At 37.6% G+C, this 19597-nt stretch overlaps 1 protein-coding gene across 2 annotated transcripts in view; it reads right to left on the bottom strand.

The window, feature by feature from the left end:
- Nucleotides 1-3461: 3461 nt before the first annotated feature.
- FSD2 (fibronectin type III and SPRY domain containing 2) overlaps nt 3462-19597 on the bottom strand; it is a 195138-nt gene continuing 179002 nt past the window's right edge. For both annotated transcript variants that reach the window (XM_053717427.1, XM_053717428.1), the window contains exon 13: nt 3462-3736. In XM_053717427.1, the coding sequence (XP_053573402.1) occupies nt 3490-3736 (247 nt within the window). In that variant the 3' untranslated portion in view covers nt 3462-3489. The remainder of the gene's footprint in view (nt 3737-19597) is intronic.

Here is a 19597-nt window from a genome sequence, read left to right as displayed (position 1 = left end):
ATATGTCTCATATTTTTGTTGCTATAGCACTAAATGTAATCCCATTATAGTCTATGGGCATTCCATTATGTTATTCACCCTTGTCATTCCATAGAAAACAGCTATAATCTGAAGTAATCTCACTTTCAGAATATGCTACTGTACCTGGGAAACCTATCTGGTAAATATCTAGTTGATATGTCTCATAATTTTGTTGCTTCAACACTTTTAATTTTACATCCCATTAAAGTCTATGGGCATTCCATTTTGTCATTCACCCTTGTCATTCCTTTTAGTACATCCCCTTTATCGCACTGCAATAGTAAACACTTGCTTGAAGTTCCTCTTTTTATATGGGCAAGTTCTTGAAGTTCTGCCTGTACACTACACATAAAAAGAAAAAGTAAACAAGATCTACGGCATCCCCTGACTATGGTCTAGAATGGGTTAAGAATAGAATTAACCCCTTGGATTCCAGAGAAAGGAATGCTCACTAATGGAGACTGATAATATTTACATGTGGTTGGTGTTTAATAGAAGTATTGAATTAATATGTATTTATATCATGAGTTAAATTTATAATACTTGGAATGCTTTGTGTATGTACAGTATCTATGTATGTATATAGACAGACAGATATAATTTGTGGAGCATTTAAAGCCATAGCTTCAGTTATACAGGTATACCTCACTTTACAGCGCTTCACTTTACAGAGCTTCGCTAATACAGCGCTTTGTGGAGCTGAAGTTCAACTTCCAAGAATTTTGAAACAGTGCTGTAATCTTTGTGAGATTGCAATAAAAGTGACTGGCACCATTTTGCTATGCGCAATTCACCCTTTGTACAGCATTACAGTGCAATCTGTGTCTCAGTGTTATAGTCTGACAAGTTTTACTACAGTAATTGTCACTATTTTACAGGTACAGTTTCTAATGAATACCAATTGAATGCTGTGCTGTGCGAGTGTTAAACTAAACTTAGCACTATTGCACCCCTAATATATGTTAGTTCAAACATGTTTTCATGTTGTTTAAACACTGGCAAGTGAAAAGAAAGCTACAACTGCCTTGTTTCACTTTAAGGCGGTTTTCACTTTACAGCATGGCTCCGGTCCCTAACCCGCTGTATGAGCGGGTTATACATGTACTTGATTTTATATTTAAAGGGCCATAATACCCAAATGTTTAAACACTTGAAAGTGATGCAGCATAGCTGTAAAAAGCTGACTAGAAAATATCACCTGAACATCGCTATGTAAAAAAGTAAGATATTTTACCTCAAAAGTTTCTCAGTAGCCACATCCCATTGTAAAGGGCTTCTAAGCAACAAATCAGTATGTCTGTCCCAGGACAGCCGAAAGTTTGAGCCTCGTGCACTCTCATCTTATTTCCCTATTCAGTGTAAGAAAATTTACAATGAAATCTCATGAGAGTTAACTGAAATCTCATGAGATCACAGTAAAAGAGTTCATGACCTCAGCACTGTTGATGCTGATTGGCTGCTGTTCATTTCTTCATTTTTTTACCTGCAGCTGGGCAGCAGCTGAGTATAACTTTTTACACAGAATTTACTCTGGTGAGCTGAGGAAATTGTGAGGTAAAATATCTTCCTTTTTTACATAGAGATTCTTATATGATATTTTCCTGTCAGCTTTTTACAGTTATACTGCATCAGTTTCAAGTGATTTAGCATATCAGTATTATGTCCCTTTAACCCTTATCAACAGGTGAGCAATCAATTAAAACATGGGTCAGAACATTATGTACTTAAAAAAACCTCCTGAGGAACTAGTATAGTATACAGTCATTTTATTGTAATTACATTAATTTTCAATTAACTTCTTGTAGTTATTTTTCTACTACAGCTGTCAGCACCAATTAATGCATATGTAGTGCTATAAATACAGGTAATTACAAAAACATGTCCTTATCTTGTAGCAACTACTATTCCTAGATAACTGAACAACATAAAGGCAAAAGTAACAGTTCAGGTGAAGTGATGAATGGACAGCAAAGTAGATCAAATTATTAAAATAAAGGTCATAAACTGTCATATCTGTGGCTTTTTGTAATAATATGTATTCTGTTGTAGCTTTGTGTTCTTAGTCTTTCTTTGCTGTGTTCTGGGGGTTTTAGGGAACTTGTATGCTCTGGCGGGGGGGGGGGGGGGCTTCTATTTGACTTATCGTTTAAACTGTGTTTGTATTGTAGACATTTCCTTTACAACTTGTATTTATGTCTGATTGTATGTACTCAGACTTGTCCTATGGATTTATTAGTCTCTTACGGCTAGATTTAGAGTTTTGTCGGTAACAACCCGCGTAGCTAACGCTGGCTTTTTTTCCCTCCGCACCTTTTAAACACCGCTGGTATTTAGAGTTCACAGAAGGGCTGCGTTAGGCTCCAAAAAGGGAGCGTATAGCATATTTACCGCCATTGCAACTCTCAATACCAGCGGTGCTTACGGACGCGGCCAGCTTCAAAAACGTGCTCGTGCACCACCCACATACTTGAAACTGATGCAGTATAACTGTAAATAGCTGACAGGAAAGTATCACCTGAGCATCTCTATGTTAAAAAAGGAAGATATTTTACCTCACAATCTCCTCAGCTCACCAGAGTAAGTCCTGTGTAAAAAGTTATACTTCAGCTGCTGTCCAGCTGCAGGTAAAAAATAATAATGAAGAAATGAACTGCAGCCAATCAGCATCAACAGTGCTGAGGTCATGAACTCTTTTACTGTGTTCTCATGAGATTTTACTTAACTCTCATGAGATTTCATAGTAAACTTCCTTAAACTGAATAGGGAAATAACACAAGTGTGCACAAAGCTCGCTCCCTTGCCTGTCCAGACATACTAATTTGCTGCTTAAAGTCCTTTACAATGTTGTGTGAATACTTAGGACATTTTGAGGTAAAATATCTTTCTTTCTTTCATGTAATTGGCAAGAGTCCATGAGCTAGTGACGTATGAGATATACAATCCTACCAGGAGGGGCAAAGTTTCCCAAACCTCAAAATGCCTATAAATACACCCCTCACCACACCCGCAATTCAGTTTTACAAACTTTGCCTCCTATGGAGGTGGTGAAGTAAGTTTGTGCTTGATTTTTATGATTTCTTCTGTGATAAGCGCTTCTAAGCATTCTGAAGCACATAGAGATGTTAAGGTAATATTTTCTGGTCAGCTTTTTACAGCTATGCTGCATCACATTCAAGTGTTTCAAAATTTGGATATCGTGGCCCTTAAAGCAATTTTTTAGAGAGTTTAGTTTACAAGTTTGGTTATATCATTTTCTTGTCTCCTACTTTGCTACTTTGTGTTTAAACTTGCAGTATACCAGTAAGAGAATTTGGTAAATGTGGCCTCTCAGCCATTGATTCCAGCTCTCTGATATTTGGTAAATCACAGCATTTCCACCTGACATTGGTGGCCAGGAATGCAGTTTGCTGTTTGTTACATAAACAAAAATAGAGCACATATGTTGTGGCATAAACTTTATTTCTCATTTTAAATCACAGACAATGGAACCGGTATACCATTGTGTATTTTCAAAGTACCTGGCTTCTCCAGAGCAAAACATGGATGTACAAAATGTCTAAAATGGCAATCAAATGTAAACAAGTGTTGAAAAATTCCCATGTTAAAAAATGACAGTTTCTCGTGATCATAATCCAGAAGAATTCCAATTCTCTTTGGTGGTATTGTAAGTCGAATATCTGGAGAAATCCCACAATGCAAAAATTCATATTTGTGCCTGTTAAGAAATTAAAATTTTAGTAATATATCATCCCCTATGTGTATTGTTTCAAAATATTCTCCAATATAAATGCAGGAAACAAAAAAACCCTGATATAAATGGTCAGATTGTAGCATATCCCTTTAAAAAAGACGCATCATTTGTAACTAACAGATTTTTAACTTTCAAACTAGACAATCAAGAGTGATCATAAAGCTCCCTAAACAGACTGTGCTTACATTTTTATAATGTATATCAATGAGCAACAATTGCTAAAATCTTTTTTGGATGAAAATGTTTTAGTACAGCCAGTTTAAATGTAAATCAAAATGAACAGGATATTGATGTTTGTGCATAGCTGATACTGCTGTAGTTATGTAATGACAGAACAAGGCCTAAGACCTCTGTTGATAGATAGAGACTAGTCTTAACAACTGTGGCAATAAAAGGTTTGTTTATTCAGTATAGTAACACCAGCAAAAAGTTGCAGTACATATTGATTTTTTTTGTTATTTGGGGCAAACAGTACAATGTCCCTTCAAGACAAGCCTCCTAATAATTTGAATGTGGCACTAGGTTTCAAATGGGTTGGATCTTGGGTCTATGCAAGCTATATGTTTTGAATGTGTTAGTCTTAGGTGGATCATTCCTAAAAGGTGGTATGGCTTGTGCAGATTATTGTAGAGACAAGTACTTTCACTGAAGCCTGGTAATCATTACTCACAATTAGCAGTAACCAAGACTTACCTCCTACCCCTCAGTAATCCCCACCTCCAATAAGGATGTGGCAAACACAGAATTGACCACTGCTCATTTTGAGGGTACAGAGTGCATGGAGAAGGATGAGACAGCAAGACAGATGTCAGTTCAATGAGAATATTTATATTTACCACATATACACCTTTATGTCAATTGTAATAGGTAGAAATTATAGCTAAAAACTTTCCAGAATTCTTCAAGAATCTTCCTCCATTTCCTGTGTATACTCACCTCTCTCTGAGAGAACTTTTGTCTGGGTTTGCTATATGACGTATGGTAGCAGAACACCCTTTTAACCTGTACATTGCACAATTATAATATTTTGGGAGTTTTGTTTTACCTCACTTCTACTGTGTTCCTACTTTATTTTAGTTAAGAACTGTGGACAATTGAAACCAACCCACAATATCCCTAGCCCCCAAACCTGAACCCTATACCTATGGATCACCAACCGTTTCAGCTGAGTTTTATACTGTCCTTGCTTTCACAAATCAGCCTTATCACACTACTGCAGCAATATTCCCAATTTGCTGATCAAACAGCTCCAGAAGTGTTCTCACGTAGCACCAAGATTATGCCTTTATCCCTGCAGGGCAATCAACTCATGGTAGTCTAGTTCAGGGTGTTTCTTGCAATTTACTAGTGAATTGGGCTGTCACGTTTCTTGCTACATCACAAAAACATTAACCTCCAGGTACTCCTGCAGTGCTTATTTAGATGTGTACACTGAGAAATATATTTTTTTTTTTTTGAAAAAAGGTTTTTATTGCGTTTTTCAATTAAATTTATACATACAAGAAAATTCAAGACAATGCAAATCTGGTAAGTATATTCAGGATGCATACTGTGAAACCCTTGACATTTTAATTTTTAATAAGCTATACTGATCCCCCTCATATCCTATTTTGTTATGCCCATTCTCATCTCAACAGAGTACAGACACTCCCTATTTCCATGGGGCAAGGGGCCCAGCCATGTTATATTTGTCACACAAAATCCTACTCTACATCGAATGATCACTAGGAATCAAACTAAGTATCAGGTTTGTGAGTATGTCGTCTACTTCTATCTTCTGTATACATAATCCAGGGTTCCCAGATTGATAAAAACTGATCTTTAGTATCTAGAATGTCCGCAGAAGCACTACTCATCTGGAAATAAAAATTAATCTTACGTTTGATAATTTGAAATGTTGGTATTACTGTAACCAAATGTTAGAAACATGACTACAATACCACCACATATGTAAGTTCCCCTCTCGTCACAACCTCTCAGGCAATTATTATTATGATCCTGTTTGCCATGTATTCTAGAAGGGTGAAAGTACCACCTAAATGTTGGTATTACTGTTTTCCAATATCTCGCTTTACTTATAACTATAGTGCATATCATGGCTACTAATTTGTTTGCCTTGGGATTGAGACCTGATACTGGTTAATGCAACAGAGCTTGAGTAGGTGTAAAACAAATGGTTTTATAAAAAATTTGTCTCTGCAGATTAGAAGCCTGTAACCAAATGTTAGAAACATGACTACAATACCACCACATATGTAAGTTCCCCTCTCGTCACAACCTCTCAGGCAATTATTATTATGATCCTGTTTGCCATGTATTCTAGAAGGGTGAAAGTACCACCTAAATGCCACCTTTAAATAGTTTTCCTTTAAGTGTGCGCATATGGAGAAAGAGGGACCTGATCCCAAAATATCATGCCATTTTTCTGTTGGCCAGGCAAAATGAAAGTCAGATTCCCATTTCTGCATAAACGGGAGCATAACTGTTGTGGAAGTATTATTGAACATCATATATAAGTTAGAAATAGTGCCTCTTGTTCTGTGTGGTGTAAGACATATATGTTCTAGGTAAGTGTTAACGCCTGCCTTGTTTGTCCTTACTACCTCAGCAACTCTAGATCTTAACTGTAGTGAAACCAGCTTGAAGTCAAAAAGTTATTACCCCTAATGGTGTCTGCAATTCTGTAAAGGCCTCTGTTGGCCCATTTTTGTTGAAGAATATGATCTTGTTCTTCATTTGAAATTACGAGGGGAGTAACCCTCGAACCTGATTGAACAATAGGATATTTAGTTTTTAAGTGGTCCCATAACATTATAGTATGAGAGATAGCAATAAATATTCGCCATATTGGGGGCCTGTCTTTTTTGGGCACCAAAGCAATTTATAAAGTGGGAACATCATCAGCATGTCAGATTAAATTTTTACCCAACTGATATTATCTGCTTGGTTATACCATAGTGACGTTTGCACTGTTCTTGCAGCATAATAATACGCGACCAGGTCTGGCAATCCCATCCCACTCTTTTTCCTATGACGCACGAGAGTTTGTTTATTGACTCTAGCTTTCTTTCCCTTCCAAATGAATGATATTAGTTCTTTTTGAATTTTCAGCAGGATTGTTGTCGATATATTTATAGGTAATGACCTAAATAAGTAAAGGATCTTTGGTAATATTGTCATTTTTACTGCAATTAATCTACCATATAAAGATATGTTGAATTTACTCCATTTAGATAAAAGGGTTTTTATATTTGAAAATAAAGGGGTATAATTGAGTTTGTACAATAAATCTAAATTATTTGGCACCAAAATACCTAACTATTTTATGCCCTTATCTGACCACCGAAAGTCAAAGTTAATTTCAAGCAACTTTTTGGTATGTTGTGGAAGGTGTACTAATAGCCTCGCATTTATCGTTATTAATTTTATAACCTGAGATCTTAGCAAATTGATCAATAGTAGATTATATTAAGGGGAGGGATATCATGGGCTTAGTAACCAATAGACTTATTTTATGCTCTAGATAATTTATTTTAATTCCTGAAATATCTACATTTTGGCGAATGTGAGCAGCTAAAGGTTCGATGCATATGGCAAAGAGAAGTGGAGACAGAGGACATGCCTGCCTAGTTCCATTCATAATGTGTACGGATTTTGATTTTTAGCCTGCCACCTTAATAATAGCTGTTGGGCATGAGTAGAACGATGAAATAGCAGAGCAGAAATTTCCGGACATTCCCCTTATTTTAAGGACTGAGTGCAAATAGCTCCAATTCACTCGATCAAATGCCTTCTCTGTGTCTACACTGAGAAATATTTTAAAATACCCCAAATCTTTTTACCCTAAAAGAGAAATGTTAAAGGAGAAGCACATTATAATGTAATACTACGTGGATATCATCCAAACGATACTGAATAACTAAATTGTGACTCAGCCTTCAAGGAGATAAGTGTGACAGAGTTGAGATTGTCTTTATCTTGCAAACGGTAAAAAACGTTTTGTTTATTAAGCCCTCTTAAGTAAAGTCTATTGGTTTTCTGTGAGGTAGCTGTCCCATAAGGAGGAAGATTTTGTAAACACATTTGGTGTCCTATCATCATTATAAACCTGGCGTAAGAGGCTTAAAAGGATAGAGTCAGCACTAATTGCCTGAAATGCAAGTCTTTCAAACTATCTGAGATAAGGAGGCAGTCAGCAGAAGCTTAGATACAAAGTAATTGCAGAGGTCAAAAGTATATTTCTATAACAGTGTTGGTTATGCAAAACTGGGGAATGGTAAATAAAGGGATTATCTATCTTTTTAAACAACAACATTTTTGGTGTTTACTATCCCTTTTAAGTACTGAACTTCTTAACGTTCCATGATTGCCATATAGCTTTTCTCAGACAGGAATTGGTTTTCTTTTAAATACTCTGTCTTTCGAGTGTTTTATTTTTTACATTTTTCTAAATGATTGTGATCCACTCCTAAATGAGAAATGCTAAACTAAATGAGAAATGAGTTTATCTCCCCTGTGGTATCAGTCTTCCTTTTAATGAAACCCTCAACCTGGTTAAATTATTTTATTTTTCTAGCAGGCTTGAATATGTTTTTCTTTCTCTTGAAGTCTTATTGAAAATCTTAGATTATTTCCCCATAGTAGACAAGCTTTTTTATTCTTCATTTATTCCTCATGTATCTGTCCTTTGAGATCAGACTCCCTTTGCATTATTCTATGGATAAACAGGCCGAAGATAGCTTCAAAAAAGACTATGCAGTATACAGAGACGTAACTAGAAACCACAGGGCCCAGGTGCAAGAATCTAAGAAGGATCATTTTTAACCAGTGCTAGCAAGTCTCTCTGGAACTCTAAGTCTCCTCCAGGAAAGGCCAGAAAAATAAGACCAAAGATGCTTAATTTTCAAGTCATTCCCAGAGAGTACTTGTTAAAAGAACATTTACTTCAGGAGAAATATTTTTAAAATGCCTATGCTATTTAATTATCTTTAATCCTTTTAAGATCCCGTTTTTCTATGTAAGAAATGCTAGAGAAAGGCACTGTAGTATCTGGCTTCTTAAGCACTCATCCAATTCGAGACAAATTATCTAGCTCAAAGAAAAAGGAACAGAAAACATACAATAATCCTATATTACATAAAAGAGAAGAAGCCAGAATCAAAACATATACACTTGTTTTTGGGACCTCAATTCCACATGGATTTTTTTTGTCCTTGGTTTATAGTTCTTTTTAGCGCAAGACTAGCAAAACTAGACATTTCCCTCTCTAGAAAAGAGGAGCTTGCATAACAATATTACTCTCTACTTTGTATATTGTAAGAGGCAATTTAACATAGTTTCATCTACAGAAAAGGAACTGCCTACTGGTAGGCTGTGTCACTACAGGGTCTGAAAATATTACAATTTGTTGTTTAAAAAAACTTTTTAAAAATTTCCACCATGTGGACTATGGATGATACCAACTCTCAATGTTTACTGTCTTTCACTGTGCTGTAGCTAACTTTATGCTTGAACAACACCCCAAGCTGAGCTGCTTCCTCGCTGAGCACAGGAAGTCCTCTATATATGTTCCAGCATCCACATAACTCCAGCTACAGCTAGACCATGTATACATATACACAGTGGGCCCTCTCCAGCAGATTGTGGCTTTGAGGAAGCAGAGAACCACTCTTCATGATCTGCATTGGCTCCTGGCATCCTATAGTGTATCCAGGAGTCTTTAAAGCTATTTCTGCCTATGTCCATAAGTACAGTGTGTCAGATCCTGGGGATCTAATCTGTGTGACTCATTTTCTGAATGACAAGGCAGTTCTGATATTATTTAATAGTGATATAAGCAAAACATACTACATTATTTTGTCCTCAGTTCTGGATCTAAAAAGAGACACAAACCTTTAGCTGATTGGAAGTTTTTCATCTATTTGTATGGCTGTTAGTTCAGTATGACACTCCAACTTGTTAAGGGGGATGTGTATCATGGACCAGGTATAATGATATATCTTGATTGGCTGTACAAGGAATCACATGGTCTTACATGCAAAATGTTTACCATTTAAATGTTTTTGCTTTCTTGCTATCAGATTTTTGTATAAAGTTGAGGACAGTATTTGGCTTAGATAAGGAGTTGTCGCCAAATCCATGTATTTATATAGGTTGCATTTGTATTATCCCATAAATCAAGGTGCATGTATGCCAGCTAGCACAAGACTATAAGGGAAACAGAATGTGCATTTATGACGAAGTAACTGATTCATACAATGGGGGGTAGTTATCAAGCTGTCAACCTCAAATACGCTGGAATTCCGCAGCGTATTTGTGGCGAGGCTGATTCGCCTTAGTTATCAAAGGCTAGAGACCAGCAAAAGTAGAATTTTGTGACGTAAGCTTCGATCCGCCGGACTCAGTCCGACACAGATCGATTCTTACGTCACTCCAGATGTTCCGCACACAAGTGCGGCACAATCTGACTACTTTTGCTAGTTATCAAAAAACTAGCAGGTACGCTCTGCACTTTTCCGGCCCAGCGTACCTGGTTTTCAATCCGCCGCCCTGGAGGTGGCGGATCCCATAGGAATCAATGGGAGTCTGACCATAGCGAAAGTTCAGGTTCGCTGCTGCCAGACATCCCATTGATTCCTATGGAAGATGTCTGCACCTAACACCCTAACATGTACCCCGAGTCTAAACACCCCTAATCTGCCCCCCTACACTGCCGCAACTAAATAAATGTATTACCCCCTAAACCGCCGCTCACAGAGCCCACCGCCACTATAATAAACATGTTAACCCCTAAACCGCCACTCCCTGACCCCGCCGCAACTATAATATATGTATTAACCCATAAACCGCCGCTCCCAGACCCCACCGCCACCACCTACATGATACCTATTAACCCCTATCCTGCCCCCCTATACCGCCGCCCTCTATAATAAAGTTATTAACCTCTATCCTGCCAATCCCGGACCTCGCCGCAACTAAATAAATAGTTTAACCCCTAAACCGCCGCTCCCGGACCCCGCCGCAAACTATATTAAACTTATTAACCCCTAATCTGCCCCCCTACACCTATAATGCATTTATTAACCCCTATCCTGCCCCCCTACACCGCCGCCACTGTAATAAAATTATTAACCCCTAAACCTAAGTCTAACCCTAACACCCCCCAACTTAAATATTAATTAAATAAATCTAAATAATATTTCTATTATTAACTAAATTAATCCTATTTAAAACTAAATACTTACCTTTAAAATAAACCCTAATATAACTGCAATATAAATAATAATTATATTGTAGCTATCTTAGGATTTATATTTATTTTACAGGCAAATTTCAATTTATTTTAACTAGGTACAATAGCTATTAAATAGTTATTAACTATTTAATAGCTTACCTAGCTAAAATAAACAGAAATTTGCCTGTAAAATAAATCCTAACCTAAGTTACAATTACACCTAACACTACACTATACTTTAATAAATTATTTCTATTTAAAACTAAATACTTACCTGTAAAATAAACCATAAGATAGCTACAATGTAATTAATAATTACATTGTAGCTATTTTAGGATTTATATTTATTTTACAGGTAACTTTGTATTTATTTTAGCTAGTTAGAATAGTTATTAAATAGTTATTAACTATTTAATAACTACCTAGCTAAAAGAAATACAAAATTACCTGTAAAATAAATCCTAACCTAAGTTACAATTAAACCTAACACTATCATTACATTAATTAGATAAATTAAATACAAATAACTACAATTAAATCCAATTACATAAACTAACTAAAGTACAAAAAATAAAAAAAGCTAAGTTACAAAAAATAAAAAAAATAAGTTAAACATTTAAAAAATATTACAACAATTTTAAGCTAATTACACCTAATCTAAGCCCCCTAATAAAATAACAAAGCCCCCCAAAATAAAAATTCCCTACCCTATTCTAAATTAAAAAAGTTCAAAGCTCTTTTACCTTACCAGCCCTTAAAAGGGCCTTTTGCGGGGCATGCCCCAAAGAATTCAGCTCTTTTTCCTTTAAAAGAAAAATACAACCCCCCCAACATTAAAACCCACCACCCACATACCCCTAATCTAACCCAAACCCCCCTTAAATAAACCTAACACTACCCCCTGAGGATCATCCTACCTTGAGTTGTCTTCAGCCAGCCGACCCACCGATGGAACGAAAGAGGAGATCCGGAGCGGCAGAAGTGATCCTCCAAGGGGCGCTGAAGAAGTCTTCCATCCGATGAAGTCATCATCCAGGCGGCGCTGAAGAAGTCTTCCATCCGGACGATGTCATCTTCCAAGCGGCGCTGAAGAAGTCTTCCATCCGGGCGATGTCATCTTCCAAGCAGGGTCTTCAATCTTCTTTCTTCAGGATCCATCTTCATCCCGCAGACGCGGAACATCCTTCTTCCCCGACGGACTAACGACGAATGAAGGCTCCTTTAAGGGACGTCATCCAAGATGGAGTCCCTTCAATTCCGATTGGCTGATAGGATTCTATCAGCCAATTGGAATTAAGGTAGGAAAAATCTGATTGGCTGATTCACTGAGCCAATCAGATTTTTCCAACCTTAATTCCGATTAGCTGATAGAATCCTATCAGCCAATCGGAATTGAAGGGACACCATCTTGGATGAGGTCCCTTAAAGGAGCCTTCATTCGTCATTAGTCCGTCGGGGAAGAAGGCTGTTCCGCGTCGGCGGGATGAAGATGGATCCTGAAGAAAGAAGATTGAAGACCCCGCTTGGAAGATGACATCGCCCGGATGGAAGACTTCTTCAGCGCTGCTTGGAAGATGACATCGCCCGGATGGAAGACTTCTTCAGCGCCGCCTGGATGATGACTTCATCGGATGGAAGACTTCTTCAGCGCCCCTTGGAGGATCACTTCTGCTGCTCCGGATCTCCTCTTTCGTTCCATCGGTGGGTCGGCTGGCTGAAGACAACTCAAGGTAGGATGATCTTCAGGGGGGTAGTGTTAGTTTTATTTAAGGGGGGTTTGGGTTAGATTAGGGGTATGTGGGTGGTGGGTTTTAATGTTGGGGGGGTTGTATTTTTCTTTTACAGGCAAAAGAGCTGAATTCTTTGGGGCATGCCCCGCAAAAGGCCCTTTTAAGGGCTGGTAAGGTAAAAGAGCTTTGAACTTTTTTAATTTAGAATAGGGTAGGGAATTTTTTTATTTTGGGGAGCTTTGTTATTTTATTAGGGGGCTTAGATTAGGTGTAATTAGCTTAAAATTGTTGTAATATTTTTTAAATGTTTGTAACTTATTTTTTTTATTTTTTGTAACTTATCTTTTTTTATTTTTTGTACTTTAGTTAGTTTATGTAATTGTATTTAATTGTAGTTATTTGTAGTTAATTTATTTATTTATGATAGTGTAGTGTTAGGTTTAATTATAATTTAGGTTAGGATTTATTTTACAGGTAATTTTGTATTTCTTTTAGCTAGGTAGTTATTAAATAGTTAATAACTATTTAATAACTATTCTAACTAGCTAAAATAAATACCAAGTTACCTGTAAAATAAATATAAATCCTAAAATAGCTACAATGTAATTATTAATTACATTGTAGCTATCTTAGGGTTTATTTTATAGGTAAGTATTTAGTTTTAAATAGGAATAATTTATTTAATGATAGTGTAGTGTTAGGTGTAATTGTTACTTAGGTTAGTTTTTATTTTACAGGTAATTTTCTCTTTATTTTAGCTAGGTAGCTATTAAATAGTTAATAACTATTTAATAGCTATTGTACCTAGTTAAAATAAATTGAAATTTGCCTGTAAAATAAATATAAATCCTAAGATAGCTACAATATAATTATTATTTATATTGTAGCTATATTAGGGTTTATTTTAAAGGTAAGTATTTAGTTTTAAATAGGATTAATTTAGTTAATAATAGAAATATTATTTAGATTTATTTAATTAATATTTAAGTTGGGAGGTGTTAGGGTTAGGGTTAGACTTAGGTTTAGGGGTTAATAATTTTATTACAGTGGCGGCGGTGTAGGGGGGGCAGGATAGGGGTTAATAAATTTATTATAGATGGCGACGGCATAGGGGGGGCAGGATAGGGGTTAATAAATGTATTATAGGTGTATGGGGGGCAGATTAGGGGTTAATAAGTTTAATATAGGTTGCGGCGGGGTCCGGGAGCGGCAGTTTAGGGGTTAAACTATTTATTTTGTTGCGGCGAGGTCCGGGATCGGCAGGATAGGGGTTAATAACTTTATTATAGAGGGCGGCGGTATAGGGGGGGCAGGATAGGGGTTACTAGGTATAATGTAGGTGGCGGCGGGGTCTGGGAGCGGCGGTTTAGGGGTTAATACATTTATTATAGTTGCGGCGGGGTCCGGGATCAGCAGGATAGGGGTTAATAACTTTATTATAGAGGGCGGCGGTATAGGGGGGGCAGGATAGGGGTTACTAGGTATAATGTAGGTGGCGACAGTGTCCGGGAGCGGCGGTTTAGGGGTTAATACATTTATAAGAGTTGCGGCGGGGTCTAGGAGCGGCAGTTTAGGGATTAATAACTTTATTGAGTTGTGGGGGGCTCCGGTATAGGGGGTAGAACAGTGTAGTTTAGTGTGGGTGCTTAGTGACAGGCTAGCAAGAAAGCTGTCAAAAAGCCGAAGAGCAGCGAGATCGGATGAGTGATAACTATCACAGTCCGCTGCTCATCGCCCCGTACTTGGTGCGCGGCTTTTTGACAGATTTATTGATAACTTTGGCGAAATTTTGCAGGTCCGCGGCGGCGATGGTAGGCGGCGTATTGGGCCGGCGAAGGCAGGTAAGTTGACACGTTGATAACTAGGCCTCAAAGTGTTAACATTTCTTTTGGCACCATTTATCTCATGTTTATAACCTTTTAACTGGTTCATTGTTAGAGACAACCCTCTTTCTCTTTCAAAATGCTAGTTTGGCTATTTGTGATAAGGAGGCTGCTCAAAACAATTTGCCATCTAGTTAAAACCTGTATCTTATTACTTCTGAATACAAATAAATTAGTGCACTCATGCAAGTAATTAATGAGTGTTACACAAACTCCCATTTAAATGGGCTGGGCTCCTTTTCCCACCCCTACTTGGAAATTGATTTCTGCTTTTTGTTTTTGGTTGCATAGCTTATCTATAGTAAATACAGCAATATTGAAATTTATAGGTTGTGGTTTCAACAGGCAACAGCAGCCTTTTCAAATGACAAGGTACTATAAACGAACTATTTGTGAACAACCTAATACACCCCTGCATATAAAATGTATCTTTGGAAAAATATTAAAGGGGAGAAAATGTTACAGTTTCATATCCCTTTAAATTATTACAAATATAAATCCGGTTTTGTTTTTTATTACTAAGTAGTAACATTTACAATGGTATTAGCACCTAAACCCATGTTAAACTATTTTTATAAATCTTATAAAAAGTTAAAATGTTTTTTCATGACGAGAACAGATGTGTTTTTATGTTATTTTCTTCCTCTAATATAATAAAGTAATGCTTGCTAAGTAGTGCTAGCAGAGTAGAACCAACAGAAAACAAATCTAGTTGGCATGGAGAGCATTGCTTGCTTTATGTTCTATATAAACATTCTTCACTGCAGGCGGTTTTCAGAATTTACGCTTTACAAAAAAACATATTCTGAGTTTGTTTTTCACTCTACCAATCTGCTTTAAAACAGTTTATCTGCACAACAAATTTATTTCTGCAGCAAAGCTGTTTATGGGGAATATAGTCAGTTCACCAATACTGTCATCCTGATATTAAAGGGACAGTCTACTCCAGAATTGTTATTGTTAAAAAAAGATAGATAATCCCTTTATTACCCATTCCCCAGTTTTGCATATCCAACACTGTTATATTAATATACTTTTTACCTCTGTGATTATGTTGTATCTAAGCTTCTGCAGTCTGCCCCCTTATTTCAGTTCTTTTGACAGACTTGCATTTTAGCCAATCAGTGCTGACTCATAAGAAACTCCAAGGGAGTGAGCACAATGTTATCTATACAGCACACATGAACTAGCGCTGTCTAGCTGTGAAAAACTGTCAAAATGCAGAGGCTTTCAACAAAGAATAACAAGTGAACAAATCAAATTTGATGATAAAAGTAAATTGGAAAGTTGTTTAAAATTGCATTCCCTATCTGAATCATGAAAGTTTAATTTTGACTAGACTGTCCCTTTAATATTTGGATGTCATTTACAGGAGATAAAACAGTATGATTATAAACTACACACAAATATATCATCATTGTACCACAATTTACTGTATACCTGTTAATAACTATGCTATATTGCAAGTTCATAGGACCAAAGTTAATTTAATTTTATTACTGTTACTTTAAATATTTAATTTTGCTCTGAAACCAGTTCAAAGACGTATTACTTTAGATAATCATTTTCTTCTGTTGTGTTAAATAATGGCAAACAGATTATGAGCCCATTTATCAAGGGGTCTGAGCGCTGTTAGCTGCAGGTTTGCATAAGTGAACCTGTAACAGAGATTTAAGAAGCAGTGTTCCTAAGACCGCTGCTTCTTAAACCACTTCTCCACCTGTTATGTGGCGTACGTCAATCTCCCCCAGACGTTTCCGACCGGGTAGATTAACGCCCATTGCTTGCACGCTATTAGCTGTGGTGTACAATGGTAAATGCGGGCAGCATATAACACGTGGAGCGCAAAATATTGCTTACGCGAGCACGGTATTTGCGCTCCATTCAGTAATACCAAGGCACGCAAATGTGCGCTGGTATTACAAGTTAGGTGCAATGTGAACGGGACCTTGTATTCACATTGCACGGAAGCTTTGCGCTGATGAGAGCACGCTTTCATAGGCTCCAAAGGGAGCCTCGTTCTCATGCCATGAGACAGCAAAGGGGTAAGTCGCACATCGATGGGCAGCAAATGTTATATACACAGTATCTCACAAAAGTGAGTACACCGCTCACATTTTTGTAAATATTTTATTATATCTGTTCATGTGACAACACTGAAGAAATTATACTTTGCTACAATGTAAAGTAGTGAGTGTACAGCCTGTATAACAGTGTAAATTTGTGCCCCCTCAAAATAACTCAACACACAGCAATTAATGTCTAAACCGTTGGCAACAAAAGTGAATACACCCCTAAGTGGAAATGTCCAAATTGGGCCCAATTAGCCATTTTCCCTCCCCGGTGTCATGTGACTCGTTAGTGTTACAAGGTCTCAGGTGTGAATGGGCAGCAGGTGTGTTAAATGTGGTGTTATCTCTCTTACACTCTCTCATACTGGTTACTGGAAGTTCAACATGGCACCTCATGGCAAAGAACTCTCTGAGGATCTGAAAAAAAAGAATTGTTGCTCTACATAAAGATGGCCTATGCTATAAGAAGATTGCCAAGACCCTGAAACTGAGCTGCAGCACGGTGGGCAAGATCATACAGCGGTTTCACAGGACAGGTTCCACTCAGAACAGAGCACGTGCTCAGCGTCATATCCAGAGGTTGTCTTTGGGAAATAGATGTAGGAGTGCTGCCAGCATTGCTGCAGAGTTGAAGGGGTAGGGGGGGGGGTCAGCCTGTCAGTACTCAGACCAATACGCTGCACACAACATCAAATTGGTCTGCATGGCTGTCGTCCCAGAAGAAAGCCTCTTCTAAAGATGATGCACAAGAAAGCCCGCAAACAGTTTGCTGGAGCTATGTCCTGTGTTTCCGATAAGACCAAGATAAACTTACTTGGTTCAGATGGTGTAAAGCGTGTGTGGCGGCAACCAGGTGAGGAGAACAAAGACAAGTGTGTCTTGCCTACAGTCAAGCATGGTGGTGGGAGTGTCATGGTCTGGGCCTGCATGAGTGCTGCCAGCACTGGGGAGCTACAGTTCATTGAGGGAACCATGAATGCCAACATGTACTGTGACATACTGAAGCAGAGCATGATCCTCTCCCTTCGGAGACTTGGCCGCAGGACAGTATTCCAACTTGATAACGACCCCAAACACACCTCCAAGGCGACCACTGCCTTGCTAAAGAAGCTGAGGGTAAAGGTGATGGACTGGCCAAGCATGTCTCCAAACCTAAACCCTATTGAGCATCTGTGGGTATATCCTCAAATGGAAGGTGGGGGAGTGCAAGGTCTCTAACATCCACCAGCTCCGTGATGTCATCATGGAGGAGTGGAAGAGGACTTCAGTGGCAACCTGTGAAGCTCTGGTGAACTCCATGCCCAAGAGGGTTAAGGCAGTGCTGGAAAATAATGGTGGCCACACAAAATATTGACACTTTGGGCCCAATTTGGACATTTCCACTTAGGGGTGTACTCTCTTTTGTTGCCAACGGTTTAGACATTAATGGTTGTGTGTTGAGTTATTTTGAGGGGATAGCAAATTTACACTGTTATACAGGCTGTACACTCACTACTTTTCATTGTAGCAAAGTGTAATTTCTTCAGTATTGTCACATGAAAAGATATAATAAAATATTTACCCAAATGTGAGGGGTGTACTCATTTTTGTGAGATACTGTGTGTGTGTGTGTGTGTATATATATATATATATATTTATGTGTTTATATGTGTATATACAAATATTGACACATAAATATATAAAGTATATAAGCATATACATATATATTTTTAGAGAACACACAGTTCCCATAGTCCGCAATGTAAATGCACTTTTCTAATACCCTACAGCCACTCACTTTAAGCCATAAAACTGTTCTGTGCAGTTTTTTTGGGTTTTTTAAAACAAACCTTATACTTAAATTTGGGGACAATTGGGGGGACATTTAGAAAATTAACCAGAAATCTTTTATTTGGTTAATTACAAGCTTGCGGTAACAATAACCAGCCACTCATAATCTAGCCCATTGTAGGATAAAAATGCTTATAAACCTTATTTTTTTCTTAAATAGGATACATTATTTGTAATTCCAGTGTTCTGTTGACCTGCCCCAAGTATTTGATTCACAAGATATTAGCAGACCATTATTAAGGTGACAAACAAACTTCTGTTAAAAGTCAGGAGCTTTAAATAATACATTGAGGTTTAAGCTTAAACAACTTTTTACATTCCCTAAAAATACTTTCAGTTTTTCTTTTAAATTCTAAAGGCACCAATACAACTAATGACATCAAAATACTTACTGCCAGTACTCTTGTATTGGTCTGGCTTTACTAGGTGTTGTTCTAGTCAAAATCACCTCAATTTTTCATTTTGCACCCCCATTAGGCTAAGGGTGAGCGTGAAAAGGTAAAAATGACTACTCCCTATCCCTTTTAGACAGGCTATGCCCCACAACTAACACTAACCACACCCCCGGGTGACCTATCTCTGCCCTCAGAACACCTGCTACTTCACCTTCCTCTGGCCTGCAGATGTAACATCCATAACTACGTCTCCACCCACATTGTCCCCACCTGTGACTAATACCAGGAGTGTCTGTCCCCCATAATAAGGTTTCTGGAACCGCCACTAGGCTTAAATTTGACCTTGCCTGCAGCAGTCACTCAGGGCATGCATCTGGATAGTGTTGGAAGCAGGCAAGATACTAAATCTTTACAAACTTTAAGATATTTATATTCTTCAACAAAAAACAACTTTATATCAGATTTCAATTTAATTTTAAAGTTATCATATTAAATGCCTGCATCAAATATAGTAGCAACGAAAAACTTCAATACTGTATCATATTGTGGTTTGTTCTTATATATTACTTATACAATTGGTCTTTGTAGCAGGGTCAGCAATGTAGTCACCCCAGATGTTTTGGAACTACATTACCCATGATGCTCAGACACTCTTTAGGCTGGCTTAGTACCATGTGAAAT

Source organism: Bombina bombina, chromosome 6, assembly GCF_027579735.1.
Source record: "Bombina bombina isolate aBomBom1 chromosome 6, aBomBom1.pri, whole genome shotgun sequence".
Lineage (NCBI taxonomy): Eukaryota > Metazoa > Chordata > Amphibia > Anura > Bombinatoridae > Bombina > Bombina bombina.
This window is presented reverse-complemented; position numbering and strand designations above follow the sequence as displayed.